Source organism: Theobroma cacao, chromosome 2 (assembly GCF_000208745.1).
Source record: "Theobroma cacao cultivar B97-61/B2 chromosome 2, Criollo_cocoa_genome_V2, whole genome shotgun sequence".
NCBI lineage: Eukaryota > Viridiplantae > Streptophyta > Magnoliopsida > Malvales > Malvaceae > Theobroma > Theobroma cacao.
Window position 1 is genome coordinate 41,097,806 of NC_030851.1, and position 16,103 is coordinate 41,113,908.

At 37.3% G+C, this 16,103-nt stretch overlaps 3 protein-coding genes across 5 annotated transcripts; 1 reads left to right on the plus strand and 2 right to left on the minus strand.

Moving 5' to 3' along the window:
* On the minus strand, positions 24-5,960 carry LOC18610577 (proline-rich receptor-like protein kinase PERK9). Of its 2 annotated transcripts, none has more exons than XM_018115407.1 (8): positions 3,738-5,960; positions 2,856-3,275; positions 2,687-2,773; positions 1,956-2,026; positions 1,779-1,855; positions 1,485-1,632; positions 715-876; positions 24-578 (listed from the first exon to the last, which is right to left on the minus strand). In XM_018115407.1, the coding sequence occupies exons 1-8, from the start codon at positions 4,756-4,758 to the stop codon at positions 399-401; spliced, it is 2,166 nt and encodes a 721-aa protein (XP_017970896.1). In that variant the 5' UTR covers positions 4,759-5,960; the 3' UTR covers positions 24-398. The 2 variants fall into 2 exon arrangements, with proteins under 2 accessions (XP_017970896.1, XP_007046368.2); XM_007046306.2 differs by having other exon boundaries at positions 2,687-2,776.
* LOC18610578 (HD domain-containing protein 2) lies at positions 6,884-11,545 on the minus strand. Of its 2 annotated transcripts, XM_007046307.2 has the most exons (8): positions 11,085-11,541; positions 9,679-9,803; positions 9,324-9,361; positions 9,046-9,156; positions 8,869-8,948; positions 8,257-8,293; positions 7,561-7,602; positions 6,884-7,436 (listed from the first exon to the last, which is right to left on the minus strand). In XM_007046307.2, the coding sequence occupies exons 1-8, from the start codon at positions 11,355-11,357 to the stop codon at positions 7,351-7,353; spliced, it is 792 nt and encodes a 263-aa protein (XP_007046369.1). In that variant the 5' UTR covers positions 11,358-11,541; the 3' UTR covers positions 6,884-7,350. The 2 variants fall into 2 exon arrangements, with proteins under 2 accessions (XP_007046369.1, XP_007046370.1); XM_007046308.2 differs by lacking the exon at positions 7,561-7,602 and having other exon boundaries at positions 11,085-11,545.
* On the plus strand, positions 13,231-16,062 carry LOC18610579 (2-alkenal reductase (NADP(+)-dependent)). Its single transcript, XM_018114544.1, has 6 exons — positions 13,231-13,564; positions 13,663-13,846; positions 13,971-14,137; positions 15,289-15,371; positions 15,462-15,588; positions 15,679-16,062. Exons 1-6 carry the CDS (start codon positions 13,256-13,258, stop codon positions 15,931-15,933), a joined length of 1,125 nt encoding a protein of 374 aa, XP_017970033.1. The 5' UTR covers positions 13,231-13,255; the 3' UTR covers positions 15,934-16,062.

Consider the following 16,103-nt stretch of genomic DNA (forward strand, 5'->3'; position numbering starts at 1 on the left):
GGATTTTACAAGAGATAAGGGAATACATGAACACAACACTATAACTAACTGCTCACAATGTTATCTGCTGGTATTTTGAGGGAAAATTTGAATACAAGCTTTATTATAACTCCAACGTCCATTGGTTGGAACAAAACTGGCATGGACTAATTACAAGCCAAAAGAATTTCAGTAGAATGGCTGAATGGGGGAGAAAATACATAAATGATACATGTTGAAAACTTTTGGAGGGTCTAAAAACTCTCTCATCTGGTGCTGTCAAATTCCAGAGATGGACAAATTAGTATGTTTCAGCCGAAAACCTCCGTACTTAGTTAATTTGAATTGAAGTCCAGCTCAGCTTGCAAACCCTCCGGGTTTAAGATGAAATGGCCTTTCAATATTTACCATGTTCTTCTTCAACTACCCCTACTAATCTCGCTAAAATAATCTGAACTGTAATTTTGACTACCAAAAGCCATCCTCTGAAACCATCTTATTTCTTCAGATTGCTGCGCAGAGTTATATACCTCGCTTTCACCCACTCTCATTCCATTGGTTAGATCTGATGTGGCCAAACTATCAAAAGCTCTCACAACCTGAGAAATATAACTAGAGTAAGAAATATTTGACACTGACAATAACTCCATATAGTTCTAATATTCAGACTCAGAGATGGGAAAAAGGAAAAGAGAAGAAAGACTATTCACTTGTTCAGTACCAAACTTTTACTACCTGTCCCATTCGTGGTCTTTTCGCAGCTGAATGCCGCACACAAGCTGCAGCAGCCTCAATCATCCGAAACATTTCACTTTCAACATAGTTTCTGCCAAGCTTTGGATCTGACAAACCATCAAATTCCTCACTATCCAGTGCATGATTCAGCAAAGGCCGGGCCTGAAGCATGAAGTAGATTTTTCATGAGCCAAGTTTTAGTTATTTCTTTAGCATACTCAGATGTCTTTCACTATTTTTCTTGTTCTCATGGCTATTACAAGCACGTATGTGTATATGCATCAAATTAGAATAAAAAGCAAACTTCAAGTAGAGAAATAGTGAACAACTCCATTTGTTATCCATGACTCTCTTAGTGAAAAGACAAATCTTTTGTTTCAACTACCCATGAATTATGAAAAGATTTTCTCTAGCATTTTGAGAATTCAGGAAAAGAGCTTCGGAATCAATTTGTTAGGATGGAGTAAAAAGGCACTTCAATTTCAAAAGCCCGCAACTAAGGTCTGAAAGAATCCACAGCATCATCCTTGTAAACAATAAAAAATAGAAGAAAATCTTTTCCTTTTGCCCTTCTTCTAGGTCATAAGAATCTATATAATGCAACACAAAAAAGAACCACATTCAAAATCAACCACCTTAATCTGTTACTAGCGAAGTAACAAACTTTACCAAAAATAATTTGACACTCATTGATTTACACTAGAACGTATGATGAATTATTTTAGAATATTGGGACTGGACATTAATGAATGGTTAAATCAATAAATTACCCATTCAACTAGACTTTCATCTCCGAGGGGTTGAGATGCATCTACAGGCTTCCGTCCAGTAATTAGCTCCAAAAGCACGACTCCAAAAGAAAACACGTCGGATTTCTCAGTCAATTTACCACTTGATGCATATTCAGGGGCCATATATCTGAACAACCAATGTAAAAATGGTTGATGTATATATTGTCAATAAGAATGAAAAGTTATACCTTTGGCTACTATATCTCAAAAACTAGTTGAAATGACCTATGAGCCCTCCTTCAACATTAATATTGTCAATGGTTAAGAGCCTACCCGAAAGTTCCCATAACACGTGTAGTTACATGTGTATTTGCATCCAAAGCTAACTTGGCAAGTCCAAAGTCCGAAACCTGTAAGGTAGATTAGAAACTGTAAGACCATGACCTAAATTAAGGCAATAAGAGCTGAATGTAGCTTGCGATGACGAGGGAAAGAGAAAAACATCCATACCCGAGCTTCAAAGTTGTTATCTAAAAGAATGTTTGATGACTTGATATCCCTGTGAATAATACGAGGATGACCTGACATTGAACATGCGAAACAATATAAATAACAAACCTTGACAATTTAATCAACCAACAAAACATTTGACTGTTCATTTGGAAAACAAAGATTAGAAGGAGAAAAGAAAGATGTTTCTGCAAATGTTGAACAGGGTAAATTCTGTATATGCACTACTACAAAGAAAGTTCTGCGCTGCAAGGGACAGTTGGAAAGAGTACACTCTCCATCAAGGTTACATCATGGACTGCAAAAGAATCAAGGATGGATGACTGATCCTTCCTTTTCTAAACCAAGCCAAAAGAACATATCGTTTACTTAAAAGAAGAAGACGGTCGGTGATGAATTTGCCATCTACTTCTTGCTTGGAATAAGTTAAAGAATAATTGCTTCCTTTTTTCTTTTTCTTTTGCTGTGTGATAAAAGCCTGTTTGATCTCACTATGTATAACAGATGCTGATCTGTGGCCAAACTAACATGCCATTACGTCAAGATACCATAGTGTATTCCCTCACAGAAATTTTTAGAGATTAAGTTAAAAAAAGCAGACATTAATCTGTTGCAAAATGATAAGTACATAATTCTGGAAAACTAGATATTCCCTTTTTAAGTATTTTGGAAGATTCCAGTGTCAAAGGTGATTATTTCTTGGCAATCAATCTGTGAAAGGAAATACTTACAGTCCTCATGGAGATAAGCTATCCCACGAGCAGCGCCTGCAGCAATTTTAACACGTGTTGCCCAATCCAGAACGGGCCTACCTTCCCCTGCTGAAATGAGGAGCAAGACATGTCAGATTAGCAGTCCAGTGCAGTGAATCAATTCTTGGAAGCTCAGTTATGGCCTTACCATGAAGATGGAAATAAAGGGTATTATTAGGGACATATTCATATATGAGCAATCTTCGATTCTCAGAGATGCAGTAACCCACAAGTGAAACCAAATGACGATGGTGTATGCGACTAATAATTTCAACCTCAGCTTTAAATTCTCGCTCGCCCTGCCCCCCACCAATTTTTAGCTGCTTTACTGCCACCTCTCTTCCATCTAGTAAGAACCCTTTATAAACAGCTCCAAATCCACCTTCACCCAAAAGATTTTGCTCTGAAAATCCATTTGTGGCCTTGGCTAATTCTTCATATGTATACAATGACCTTGAATTGCCTAAACTACCAGGTTCGGGCATCAGAGGCAATGAATGCACAAAATCACTTCCAGAACTACTTCCAATAAGAGGAGCTGAGGAGTGTGTCTTTGTAAAGAATGAATCTAAAAGCATGGTAATATCAACGATCAAAACATGAATTTAAGTTGATATGCTCAAATCTAAAATTTTAACAACAATAATCTAAGCAAATGAATAAATAAAAGGAGTATAAAAAAAATAAGCAGTTAGATCCAATGCAACCTTTTTCTTATTTGTGCAATAAACTGGATAGTATCCTAGTGCCAAGTATCTTTCATGTTATTCAACATTCATCAAGTTAAAATCGTAACAAATCTATCATTTGCTGTATTCTTTTTCCCCTTTTTCCCTTTCTTTTCACACAATAAGCAGCATCTGAATTCGCACTTAGGAAATGGATATGGATTTATCATATTATGGATGGAGGGAATCAAAGCTTGAAGGATAACTGAAAGATCCCAAATTGAATAGGAGGTTCAAAGTTTTAGAGGAGGGTAAGCAATAACATGCCAAGGAAACAACAACGCAGCTATTAAAAAACCTACCTGATCTGGGGGAAGAGCCTAGTGGGGACGGCATAACATAACCACCATTAAGTCGAGTAAGCTTCTTCTTCTTCTGCTTCGTCAAGCACCATACAGCCAGCCCAATGAGGCTAAGCACTATGATCCCTACAGCTACACCAATAGCAACTGCACCCCCCACACCAATGCCATCATTACCTGAGGAGTCTGAGCTTTCTGGCGCACTGGGACTGGGAGCATTTACAGTCGGATTATCGGATGGAGGAGGAGGAGGTGATAGTCTTAATACAGATGGTGGTGAAGATGATCTTGAAGTAGAATTTGAAGGTGAAGGTGTTGGTTGAGAACTGGCTGGTGTAAGCTTTGAGGGAGGAGGTGTTGGAGTAGGAGATATAGAAGATGGTGGAGGTGAATTTGGATGTACTGTCGGTGGCGATTGAGATAGTGGTGGCGGTGAAATTTTGGGAGATTGTGATGGTGTTGGTGTATTAACAGGTGGTGGCGATGATGAATTCGTAGGTGGTGGAGGTGATGGTGGTTGTCGAGGTGGTGGTGGTGGTGGTGGTGATGGTTGTGGTGATGGTGAAGCGTCAGGTGGTTGAGTGGATGGCGGTGGTGATAAATTTTGTGGCGGTCCAGGTGATGGCCTGGCTGCAGGTGGTGGAGGACTACGTGGTGGAGTTGGTGGTGGTGATGCTGGCGGCGGAGAAGTAGAATTGGACGGAGGGGAAGTGGGTGAAACAGCAGGGCGAGGGGGGGGTGGGGCCAGTGGGGGTGGAGGTGAAGTTTCAGCAGGAGGTGGTGGTGACGAGGTGACTGGAGGCGACGCTGGGGGTTGAGGAGGTAGAGGTGGAGGTGGATTAGCATTGGACAGAGGAGGCGTGGCACGTGTAGAAGGTGCAGGAGGAGGAGAGTTTTGAGGTGGTGGAGCACTGGTAGAAGGTGGAGGAGTAGGAGTTCTTGGTGGAGGCGGTGGATTGGTAGCAGAAGCTGGTGACACAGCAGGAGGAGAGGAATTTGGAGGTGGTGATGTGGTTGCCATCAATCTAGTTACCAAATCAAAATGATGGTTCACTATCAATTCCTATAACTTCACATATACCAACATTCTTGTTCAATCTCATAGAAAAAAAGAATCCTGTAACGAAAGCTTCACAAGATATACATGATCCATATCTAACAAAAGAAAAAACAATAATTCCACTAATTGTCGCTGATCAAATTGAAATTCTAGGCAAATCCAAACTTCCCAACTTTCAAGTGCCAGCTTATTCAAGCACCAAACTTTACCAAACAGACCACTCTTGCTTCGAAACACAGAAAGCTTCCCGTAGACACAACAGGCTAACTGTTGATGATATGGGCTTCACCAGCACGATCACAGGAACACTGTTTTGAACTAAAACTCAGGTCAGAAAACACTTAGAAAGCAAAACCCAGATCCTTGATTGAGCAAATGCAGCAAAGCAAACTGGTTGCTTTGCAGAAGAAACACAAATCCCAGAATTCAAAGGGCCTTGCCTTTCTAGTTTCTATTCAGTAAGTGTTGGTCTCCGTGGTGAAATATGTTTGCAATGAGCACACCCCTGGGACACGGATTGTGGGTCACAAATCCTAAGCAAAATTGACAAACAAGACTGATCTAATCCGCTCGTTGCGTTTGGGTTTTTTTTTTTTGTCTAATCATCATCTTTCAAGTTCATACTTGGGAGTACGTAGGACAAAGAGAATAAGGGTTTAAAAATCATCGAGATTTAATCTAAAATAATAATGATAATATGATGATTGATTCTAATGATATTCAACAATCCTTGCTTTTATTGTAACGTCAGATCACGTTAAGGTAATATTTTTCCTAATTTTTGACTTATTCAAAACCAAGTGCTGAACGGAAAAGCACAGCTGTTCTAACTTTTGTGATCTCTATTCTACAAAAAACCATGGACTTTTTCTTTCATTTTCCTTCTGCATGACATCATAAGAAAAATTTAGAATACCAACCAAACCCCAAAGTTTTATTTAAATAATCAAATCCCCATCTACTGCTAAAATGCTGATTTTGTCTGCAAACTCCCTTTGACACGATAAACTAATCCTGTAATTTTGACAGTGATGCTACAATTAATAAATCTAAAAGCATATAGAAATTGAATAATAATAATAATAATGTATAGACTAGACTAGATTAGATAAATCAAGGGTATTTTTTGTTGGAAAGAAATAAATACTGGTAGATGTATGATAATGCATAGAATGGAGGCTGTGAAGTGAGAGTAAGAAAGGCGTGTTGGTGGTGGTGGGCTGTGGGGCAAACTTGTCAAAATCATTGGCACAATCTAAGGTAACCCCAACCCGTGACATTGTACCATGCTTGCTCTGCTTAAAGTTTGCAGCTCATCATTATTATTGTTATTACTATTCATTCAAATTGAGTACTCTATTTAACAGTTAGACAAAATTTTAAGTTCAAACATTGCCTTCTATTTCTATTTCTTTTTATTGGTAAAGAGTACATCAATTAATGCAGTAGCTTTGTTATCTCTCCATAAAATTACTCAAGGTCAAGCCACATGAGCCGATCGTGTATCATTTGCCAATGCTCCAAGCCCAGCGTGCAAAGTTGAACTACATAAACTTTGTCTCTGCAGGAACTCTTCTTCCAGCCCAAATCTAAAGCATTCAGGGGTTGACTGCATCTGCAATAGACTTTATTTTAGCTTTTTTCCTCTTATAGGGTCAAAGAGAGGGGTCTAGGGTTTCTCACGCCCCGTCCAAGTCATCCAAGTTTATGTTTGCTGCATTAAATTCTACATAAAGCTTGGGGGTCCGGGGTAAGGGAATTTGAGCTTCAACCAAGTTATGATTTACGTGAATTTGATAGTGCCTTCGATTCTAATCAACACCCTTTATTTGGAATTTCATTAATTGATTTATGTAGTAAAACTGGAAGCAAAATATTTGCACGATTCATTACTTAAAAAAGTTGTTGACTCCGTCAACATTTCAGGGCCACACCACACGGTGCCCACGCTTCCATCTGTCTTCTCTCCATTCCAACTGCGGTTAGGACGAGAAAAAGGAAGCACCCTTCTCTCGCCTCATGTCTTCCTTAGTACAAGAAAAACAGGTTGTAATAAAATGACAATGACATGTTTGAGAGGTTCGACTTCTAGAACACAGCGCCACGACTTGACTTCTTTAGTCTCCACATTCTTCCTTTCATTTTAGTTTCAAAATCAAACGAGTGTGTTTGGATATTAGTAAAATGCAATACATGTTCAAAGAACGCAGCAGATTATAGGTTCCTCTGTCTATTTCTAGCATTGGTAAATGACTTTCCATTCTTACAACCAAAAACTTTCTGGTAACATGAGACACTACGCATCACAGGATACACTAACCATATTATGCTAGCCTTCCAGGTTCTGCAGCATCGGCGGTTATGTTAACAAATGACGAAGCCGTTTGCTTGCTTCCAGAGACAAGACAATTGGACATCCTCCTAAGGTGCCAGAGAAGAAGGTGGCTACACCAGGTGTATCCGGTTTAAATTTTGCCACATACCGTTTTCCATTCCAAAATGCTCCTCTCTAAGCAACTAAATAAAAATGAAAATTGATCCTAATCCATCAGATCAATTAGCTTTGTCTGCCAATTGTGAATTTCTCCTTGAATTAATCTCTGCAGCCCAACTCTTTCCTATTTCAGTCTGAAACTTTCCTGAAAATCAGAAGGAAGTAATGAGAAAAAGTAAATATCACTATCAGTTTAGGAGCAAGTAATATAAAAAGATGTCAATGGTTTCACTTATTTCATCCTGCTTGAAACAAATAATCTACTCTACCTGCAGTTGAAAGGAAAAACTCATCCAGCACCTTCCCATGTTCTGCCATGATATGATAATATCAAACAAAAGAACTTGGATAATTATATAAAAAAATTTAGGATAAAATACCTTACCCTCCTAAGTTTTGATAGGAATTACACCTAAGTTTATGAGTTTTTGAAATGAACACTCCGTCCCAAGATAATATTTTCCGCTGGACACGTAGGTCCAGCTGTTAATCAACCGTTAGTGTTTCTTTTAACTTGCTGACGTAGAAAGGGTAAGGACACAATTTCACCCTTACTTAATTTTTAAAATTACTATTTTATAATTTTATTATTTTTTATTATTTTTTATTAATTAAAAAAAAAGTTCCCATTTGGAGAGCATCGGAGCTCCCCTGGGGAGCCCCGATCAAGCTCTCTATGGGAGCACCGGTGCTCCTCGCAGGGAGCCTGAGCACCGGCTAGTGCTCCCTATTTTTTTTAAATATAACAATAATTTTTTAAATTAATAAAGAAAGAAAGAGTATTTTAGTTTTTTTATAATCTCTGTTAATAGTGTTTGCACTTTTGGGGTAAAATGTCTATTTAGAAAACTAATGTTACTTTGTATAATTTCGATCAAAACTTAAGAGGTAAGGATATTTTACCCAAAAATTTAAATTCACAAACCCTTTCCCATTTTCAGCCATAAATACATAAAGACACTTACCCATTTCATATTCCAGTGCTTGCAGAATCATTTCAACCTGGATTGTGAAAGCACATAAACTCAATTGAAGCAAGGAAAAAGTAATACTTCTATATTTATCCAGGAGGGTGAGACAACAAATACAAATATTCTAGTGCAGGACTAACACAGAAAGTGAAAATCAGTAAATCACAATGAGTTTGCATTACAGAAACATTACAAGGTAATGTCAATATAATGATCTACGGAAAAGTCCTAGAGCCATGTATGATGAATCTACTGTTTTGCTAAACCCTGTACCCCCATTCTCCTTTATCCACAAGAAGGTTGTTGAAAACCAAACCCATCAATAATATATACAACAGAAGTTCTTTACAGCACAATACATTACTACGTTCCAAATGCTTCTTATCAGAAATATAGCATACAAAACTATGCCAAATATAAGTGAGAAAGAGAGAGAGGGCTACTTCATTGATGTAGAATAATTCAACCATGGTTACCACTTCTAACAACCAACAACCTAAGATATCTCATTTTCAATACAAAATGCTCTTCCAGGAGAAAAACCTTTATCTGCGTGTGTGTGTGAGAAAGCATGCACACACAAATGAATGCCATCACAGAACATACCTTGTCAAAATCTTTCACAAGATTAGCCTCCAGAGAAGCATTACTTTCATATTCTGCCCACAGTTCTTGGATCTCCTCAGCTGCAGATAACGAAATACCCAATTTAGACAAGTAGATGCAGTTAGTAAGCAATTTAACAATCCAAAATTTCCACATAAAACATGGTTTAAGAAGTACCCCTCATTCCTCCACCCAGAATTTTGCACATATCAGTTAACGCTGCTTGCTCACGTCTGCTTTTTTCTTCTTTAGGCACACCATCTGATGGTGTTATATCTCCAACAATAGCTGTCAAAATTCAATATCTGAACTCAAGACTCAAATTTGGCCCAAAAAGAAAACCTAAAGACTCAAACCATAAATTTCATGTTATCTATGTCAGTGCAGGTGACATGCACATCTAAATTTGAAGTACATTATCGATAATGTTTGAAAATAAGGACATAGAAAAGTACCTTCTGCAATATCATGGACAATTGCTATCTTAATACACCTGTAAAAGGTTAGATGCAAAAAGACATAAAACTTCCCTAAGTAACACCCAACAAAAGCACATAGGAAATAGAAGTTTTAAAAGAAAGAAAAAGTAAGCATAAAAAATCATATGCCTATCACTAAACTCGCCTCTAGCCTCCTTTCCAAGCTAAATCTAGTCAGAGAAAATAAGACAAGACATAAAGCTAACAGCTAACTCTCCCAAAATTTTCATCAATCACCATGAATGAAAAAAAAAAACAAATCAAATGAAAAACTTGGAAGTTAATATATTAATAAAGACAAAAGCCTTCATATGATATGACAAGAGTCAACCTTTCTCTATTCACATCAGGAAGGTCACCAGCAATCAAAGCCATCAAAGCCATGCGGTACATATGGTCAGCAATTGATTCAGGACCCTTTATCCCGTGATTGATCCAACCCTTCCTTTTTGTGGTCTACAAGATACAGAATGAAATCAATAATTACAATCTTTCCTTTCCAAGCCAGTTTATACAATAGTATATTAAAAAGGCACGATGCAATGCTAAAAATGAAATAAAACACGTATTTTTGGCAGTGAGGCTCACATTTCCTCAGTTGCGAAATTCAGCCGATAACTGTAGGAGAGAAAGATGGGTGGGGGATACTTACAGTTTAAACAAAGAGAAAACAACTCTAAAAAACAATTACCGTGTAAAATGCACACTTAGAATTATATGGAAATAAATTGAAAACAAAAACTAAAAACCAAATAAAATAGCAATAAATAAGAGCTACCATATCCTTCTAAAATCTGTAATTCTTCCAAGTCTTCCATGAATAATTAAAAACCCCTTTGTTAAGGTCAAAACTTGTTCTGCATGCTATGTCAATAATAAAATACACCTCCAAGCCTCCACAAATTTATGAAACCAAAATAAAGAAGTAGATCTCTAAAGCTCTTTTTTTTTTTTTTTTGAAAGTTAGATCTCTAAAGCTCTACCATAAGTTTTTCTGTTTCGACTTATCAGCCTAACTGACCAGAGAGATAAGTACAAGCTAGAGTATTGCTAACAAAATGAAAGTACATATACCTTATGCCCAATGTCTATACAAGGCAACATTGGCATAGGGTCTCATGCTGTAGATTGTCACACTACTACCGTTAAAGAAGTTGGGAATAGATTTTATGCATATAGGTTCAGATCTATGTCCCAATAAAGTAAATGGAAAAAGGTGCTTAAACTTTTGTGCAGTTATCCTTGTTGTGGAGTTCAAATACGCAGGTATAAGCTCATCTCATTATCTAACAAATTGTGGAATTCAAATACACCTGTATGACTTCATCTCATCCTCCAACTAAAGCTGAGCATTTTAATGGAATCAATCAGAATACTAGAATTCCCTGTTACATACCTTTTCTCACTTGAAGGTTGTCAATGAAAGTAAAAACAAAAATAACAAAAATGTAAAAGGAATCATCATGCTTGATAAAAATGACAAAATGGATAAATTATGCTTATTATTCATTCAAGTAAAGATCATTTCGTTTGCTATCCTTTTAATTCTTCGAGCATGCTGTTTACTTGGTATGTAAACAGCAAGATAGTGAGTATCTTTCAAAAATTTCATTGAAAACTCCTTTTATTAGTATAGTATTCACAAAGTCTTAAATTTAAGGAGTACTGGCCCCTCAATCTAAACAAAGAATTAGGGAAATACAAAGGAAGGAATTAACCTGAAAGTGTCTTTTATACCTTGAGACGATGGCACAGTGTGAGAAAATCAATAGCGGAGGCCGTCGACGAACTGGACAACCTGGAGGGAACACCGGTATTCGACATAATGGCCGAGCTCTCGGAGCCGGGTTTTTGAGAATGGACAGAGACGAGCCTCAAAGTGGCAGCTCCGGTAAAGCAAATCGGTCGAGAGGAGGAGGAAGAAGCGTGGCTGATGAAAGTGATCGGCAAGCGGCGACGTCTGAACCGATGCAATGGAGGCGCGCAGTTGATTGACGTATTAACCGCCATTTTGTACGCCGGAGATTGAGAAGTTTGCTTTCTTTTCTTGCCTTTTTTATGGGATGCGAGAAACGGGGGCACGATTTGGTTGGGCTGCCGATTAACTTTGGTCTTAACGGGAAAAAATCAGGCGTTTCTCGCTCTGCTACGTAATTCACCACATGACTTATTTTGTTGCTTTTTTTTTAACGAGTTAATGTATACAGGATTAAGGCTTAAGGTTTGTTTCATAAATTATTAAAAATGATTCATGATTTAAAAATTTTAAAAAAATCTTTTCATCCATGAATCACTTATGTAAAATTAATTTATAAAAATTTAGATCATGAATAGAATCGTTCAATAATCTTAATATTGTTTTTATCTATATAAGATAAGATAAGATGATTTAAATTCTATTTATTAAAAATAAAATAATAAATTATGATCCCCTAACAATTTCGTCTGATCAAGGTAAGTTACAATAAATTTCAATTAAAATGATTTTTTGTTTAAAAATAAAACTAATATATGAGTAGGATGAACCGGGGCGGATATGGATCTAGGCCGGGCAGGAGCCCCTTAGTTTGTCGGGGCTGGGGCAGGGGGCCCAGGGGCCTACTGATCCTTTGCGTAAGCGATGCCTCATCATTGCTTAGGAAATTATGGCATCGACTCACAGCCTCAGGCTGTTGGGTGGAGAATGGAAATCTCCTGCCCCTGGTAAGTGTCCCATTGGTACCTCTTTTCTAATTTAATGCCAGGTGTCCTCTAAATTTTAATTAAATGATAAAAGTTACGGTGTTAAAATTAAACCATGTTAAGCTAATTAATAGTAGTATAGAACCTTCGCTGCTTATTGTTGGGCTATTGGAGTATCTCAGGCTGGTCAAAAGAGCACTATTTTTACGATCAAAACTCCTCTTCGATGACAACATTGTTACTTACAGAAAATAAAGAAAATTCGGATTGTTGAAAGAGAGAATTCAAATTTGGTCATTTATGGAGATTGTTTTGCTCTATTACTATCGTTTTTTATTTATTTTCCTAGTAAAATTAACAATAAAAAATAAATTAAAAATTAAATACGAAAATTCAAATTCTATAGAGATTTTGACAATAAAATAAAAAGTTATTGTAAAGCGTGAGTCTTTAAAGGATTTTGAAAATTAACCAGATTTATTTGTTGGTCTTTAAACGTGGATCTCCAGCATATGATGCCACATCTTTTTTTTATTTTCTTTTTCATCAATTTTCTTGATATAATGAATATTATTTTAAATTATTTTCTTTTTTATTTTTTTAATGCTATAAAGGATCTGTTTCATTCCTCAATAACATGTTCTTGACCATGAGTGATGTATTGAACTCTCTATCTTAAGAACTTTTGGCAATTCTCTTCTGAACCAAGTATTTTATAAAGCATTTGCTTGTTCCTCAAAGCACCATATATGTTGTAATACAAACGGTGACCTTCCTTGTTTCTACTATTTAAGTAAGCCACCGTCTCAAAATCAGGACCCAATTTTTTCTTCAAGGATTTCCGTCAACCTTAAATTCCTAGTGCCATAAACCAAGTCTAGATTCCCTCTTCCAACAATCCGATCTTCTTTGTTTTCTGTAAACAACAATGTTGTCATCAAGAGGAGTTTCCCGATCGTAAAAGCAATGCTTCTTTGGTCCACCCGAGGTATTCCTGTAGCATAGCAACAAGCGGTGAGGGTTTTATAACACTATTAGTTAACCTAGTTTTAACACCGTTATCCAACTTCTTTATTCAATTAAACAATTTGAAGGACATTTGGCATTAAATTAGAGAAGTGGCAGCAATGGGGCACTAACTAGGAGCAGGAGATTTCCATTCCTTAGGTAGCTAGATTATGGCCGAAGCAATTTAAATTCAAACCTAACTCTCCACTAGTTGCTGTATGACAAGCCAAAATCAATCAGAAATCTGTGTGTCTAAAGAGGGAGAGAAAATGAGTAAAGGTGAGAAGAGGGAGGCTGTGAATATTGTTGAGAGCAAAGAATGGTACTTAGCAGACTATGCACCTCAAGGCGTTCCAACCTCTGATCATCTGAAGCTCCGCAGTGTCCCACTTTCCCTTGCCCTTGATTCCATACCCCAAGCCCATGTTGCCATTCAACTCCTCTTCATCTCCATTGATCCTTATCTTCGTACCAGGATGAGCGGCCACGATGATGGTTTATATTTTCCGCAGTTCCTCCTTAACCAGGTTCGTTTCATGCTCTACTTGCGTACCTTCTTTTAAGCCAAGAATTACTAGTATCAATCGGTTTGTAAAAATGCACTAGTTTACAAAATACCGTACAGGTGATAACTGCTTTTGGAATTGGAAGAGTAATCAGATCCAAGGATGACAAGTATATCGAGGGTGACATTGTGCTGAATGCTTTCTTCCCTGTAGCTGAATACTGTGTCGTGCCTTCCGATGTCCTGATAAGAAAGATTGATCCAGCGGCGGGAGTGCCCTTGCCAGAATATCTCAGTTGTCTTGGTGATTAATCATTTCAATTCTTGGAGTTTTGTGTTTGATTTAGTTTTCTCAGTACTGATACATAAATATGTATATGATCATGGTTACTACTACTAATGATGGGTGTATGTGCATTAAAACACAGGGGTTCCTGGTTTTGCAGCATGGTTGGGGATACAAGTGCTGGGAGACCCAAAGCCAGGCTCAAACGTCTTCATATCAGCGGCTGCAGGTGGTGTAGGAATGTTTGCAGGACAATTGGCCAAGCTCAAGGGTTGTAGAGTCATTGGAAGCACCGGATCTGATGACAAGGTACGTAGTCCATGCAAAATATATAGAGGAAATTATAAAAAATAATTTTTTTGATAAGAACATTTCAAAAATAACTATTAAAATAAATTTAATTATTTTTAATCTTCTCAATGCTGAGTTTATTATATGGCTGAATCTTAAAGTAGCACAAAACTTTGGTTTGTATTTTATTGTCATTAAACAGGGTTATTTCTCGACAATAATGTCATATCAGCCGCTAATCTGTTGAAAACAACACCAGTTCCGTCATATATTTACCAGTGACAATCATTGACAAATTAATGTGTCATTTGTCAACAACCAATTATCACCGAATGCAATCGGAATGATGATGAGTTGATGACACAGGCTGTGTTCTTTGAAATGGGAGTTTGGCCATGGAATATAGAAGAAGGGTTGTATTGTAGTGGCGTACGTGGAATGCTTGTCCTAGTTGAGATTGTCGGCCCGTAGCAGAGTCTTACTCTTTAGCTCTGATGGAAAAGGAAAAGTTCGTCGTCGTTTAGGGGAAAAATAAAAGAGAGGATAGGAGATATGCAAACATGATTTTGGTGTTAATTTTTTCTTCTTCTTCTTGTTTAGGCTACAGGGGGGTTGGAGAAGGTGATAGTGTTACTCTATATATATTTCCTGAAGCAAGCAGACAAAACTTTGAAAACTTTTGTTTGAGATATTTGACGATATACCGAGGTGGGGGACTTGAGGGTGGAAGTGGAAATCATTGCATGTAAGGAGCATAATTATGAGTTGGGAAGCGGGAGACATTAATATTGTCAAAGGTTTAGCACTTTGCAATCCAAAGAAATTGGCACAAAGATGATAGATAATGAGAACGATCCAGTGATTCCATAGATCTTTTACCTATCTTAGTGGTTGACTATTTATTTCATATATATAGAGAGAGAGGAAAGATATATCGGTAATTAAATTTTTAAGAAACAAACAAAGGTACTGTAGTTTAAAATTTTTTGATGCAATACTTTAAGCCACATTAACTTGAGATGCAATGACTTGTGTATAACAACCATTAGAGTAACCTAGCTATAAACGAATTTTTAGTTGGTCATTTGTGAATGTGCATGCAAGTAACTGAGTCAAGACAGAGGGCCTAATATCTTTTTGTCTTGTTTTATATATATATATATTTTAAGGTAAGGCTCCTAATGGAGGAATTCGGGTATGACGACGCATTCAACTACAACAAAGAAACTGATCTTGATGCTGCTTTGAGCAAGTAATTGATTCATCTATATTACTTTATGCGTAGAGTTTTGAGAAATGAATAGACATCTCTCCTGTAGCAGTCTTGATCGATGGTATGCAGGTACTTTCCTAATGGCATTGACATTTACCTTGAAAATGTGGGCGGTAAGATGCTTGAGGCTGTCCTCAACCACGTGAACCTTCACGCAAGGATTCCAGTTTGCGGAATGATTTCTCAGTATAACCAGGTCTATATGTATATATGTTCATGTATGGATGGATTATGGTTGGAAGGTTGGTAAATACACTGATGAAAACTTTGATTTGCATGCATGCAGACTTGGACTGAGAGAGAGGGAGTCCGAAACCTGCTGAATGTTGTGGGTAAGGAGGTAAGAATGGAGGGGTATTTGGTGGCTTCGTATTTGGACAGATTTGCAGATTTTGCCAAGGAGATGGAGAGCTACATAAAACAAGGCAAAATAAGATCCAAACTCAAGATGTATCCAGGGATTGAGAGCTTTGCGGACAGCATAGGATCCCTTTTCTCAAGCTCAAATATTGGGAAAGTCATAATCCAAGTTAAGCCCTAGATATATATGGCTTGTGTTTCCTTTTGTCCTTGCTCCTAATTCATGACCAGGAACAATATTGAATAAAAGAGGGATTGTTCTAAGAAATAAATAATACACATTGTGTGCTTGTCCTTTTCTTCTTTTGGGAAACATTAATGTGTTTAACGGTGTGGAAGAAAATTGGGAAA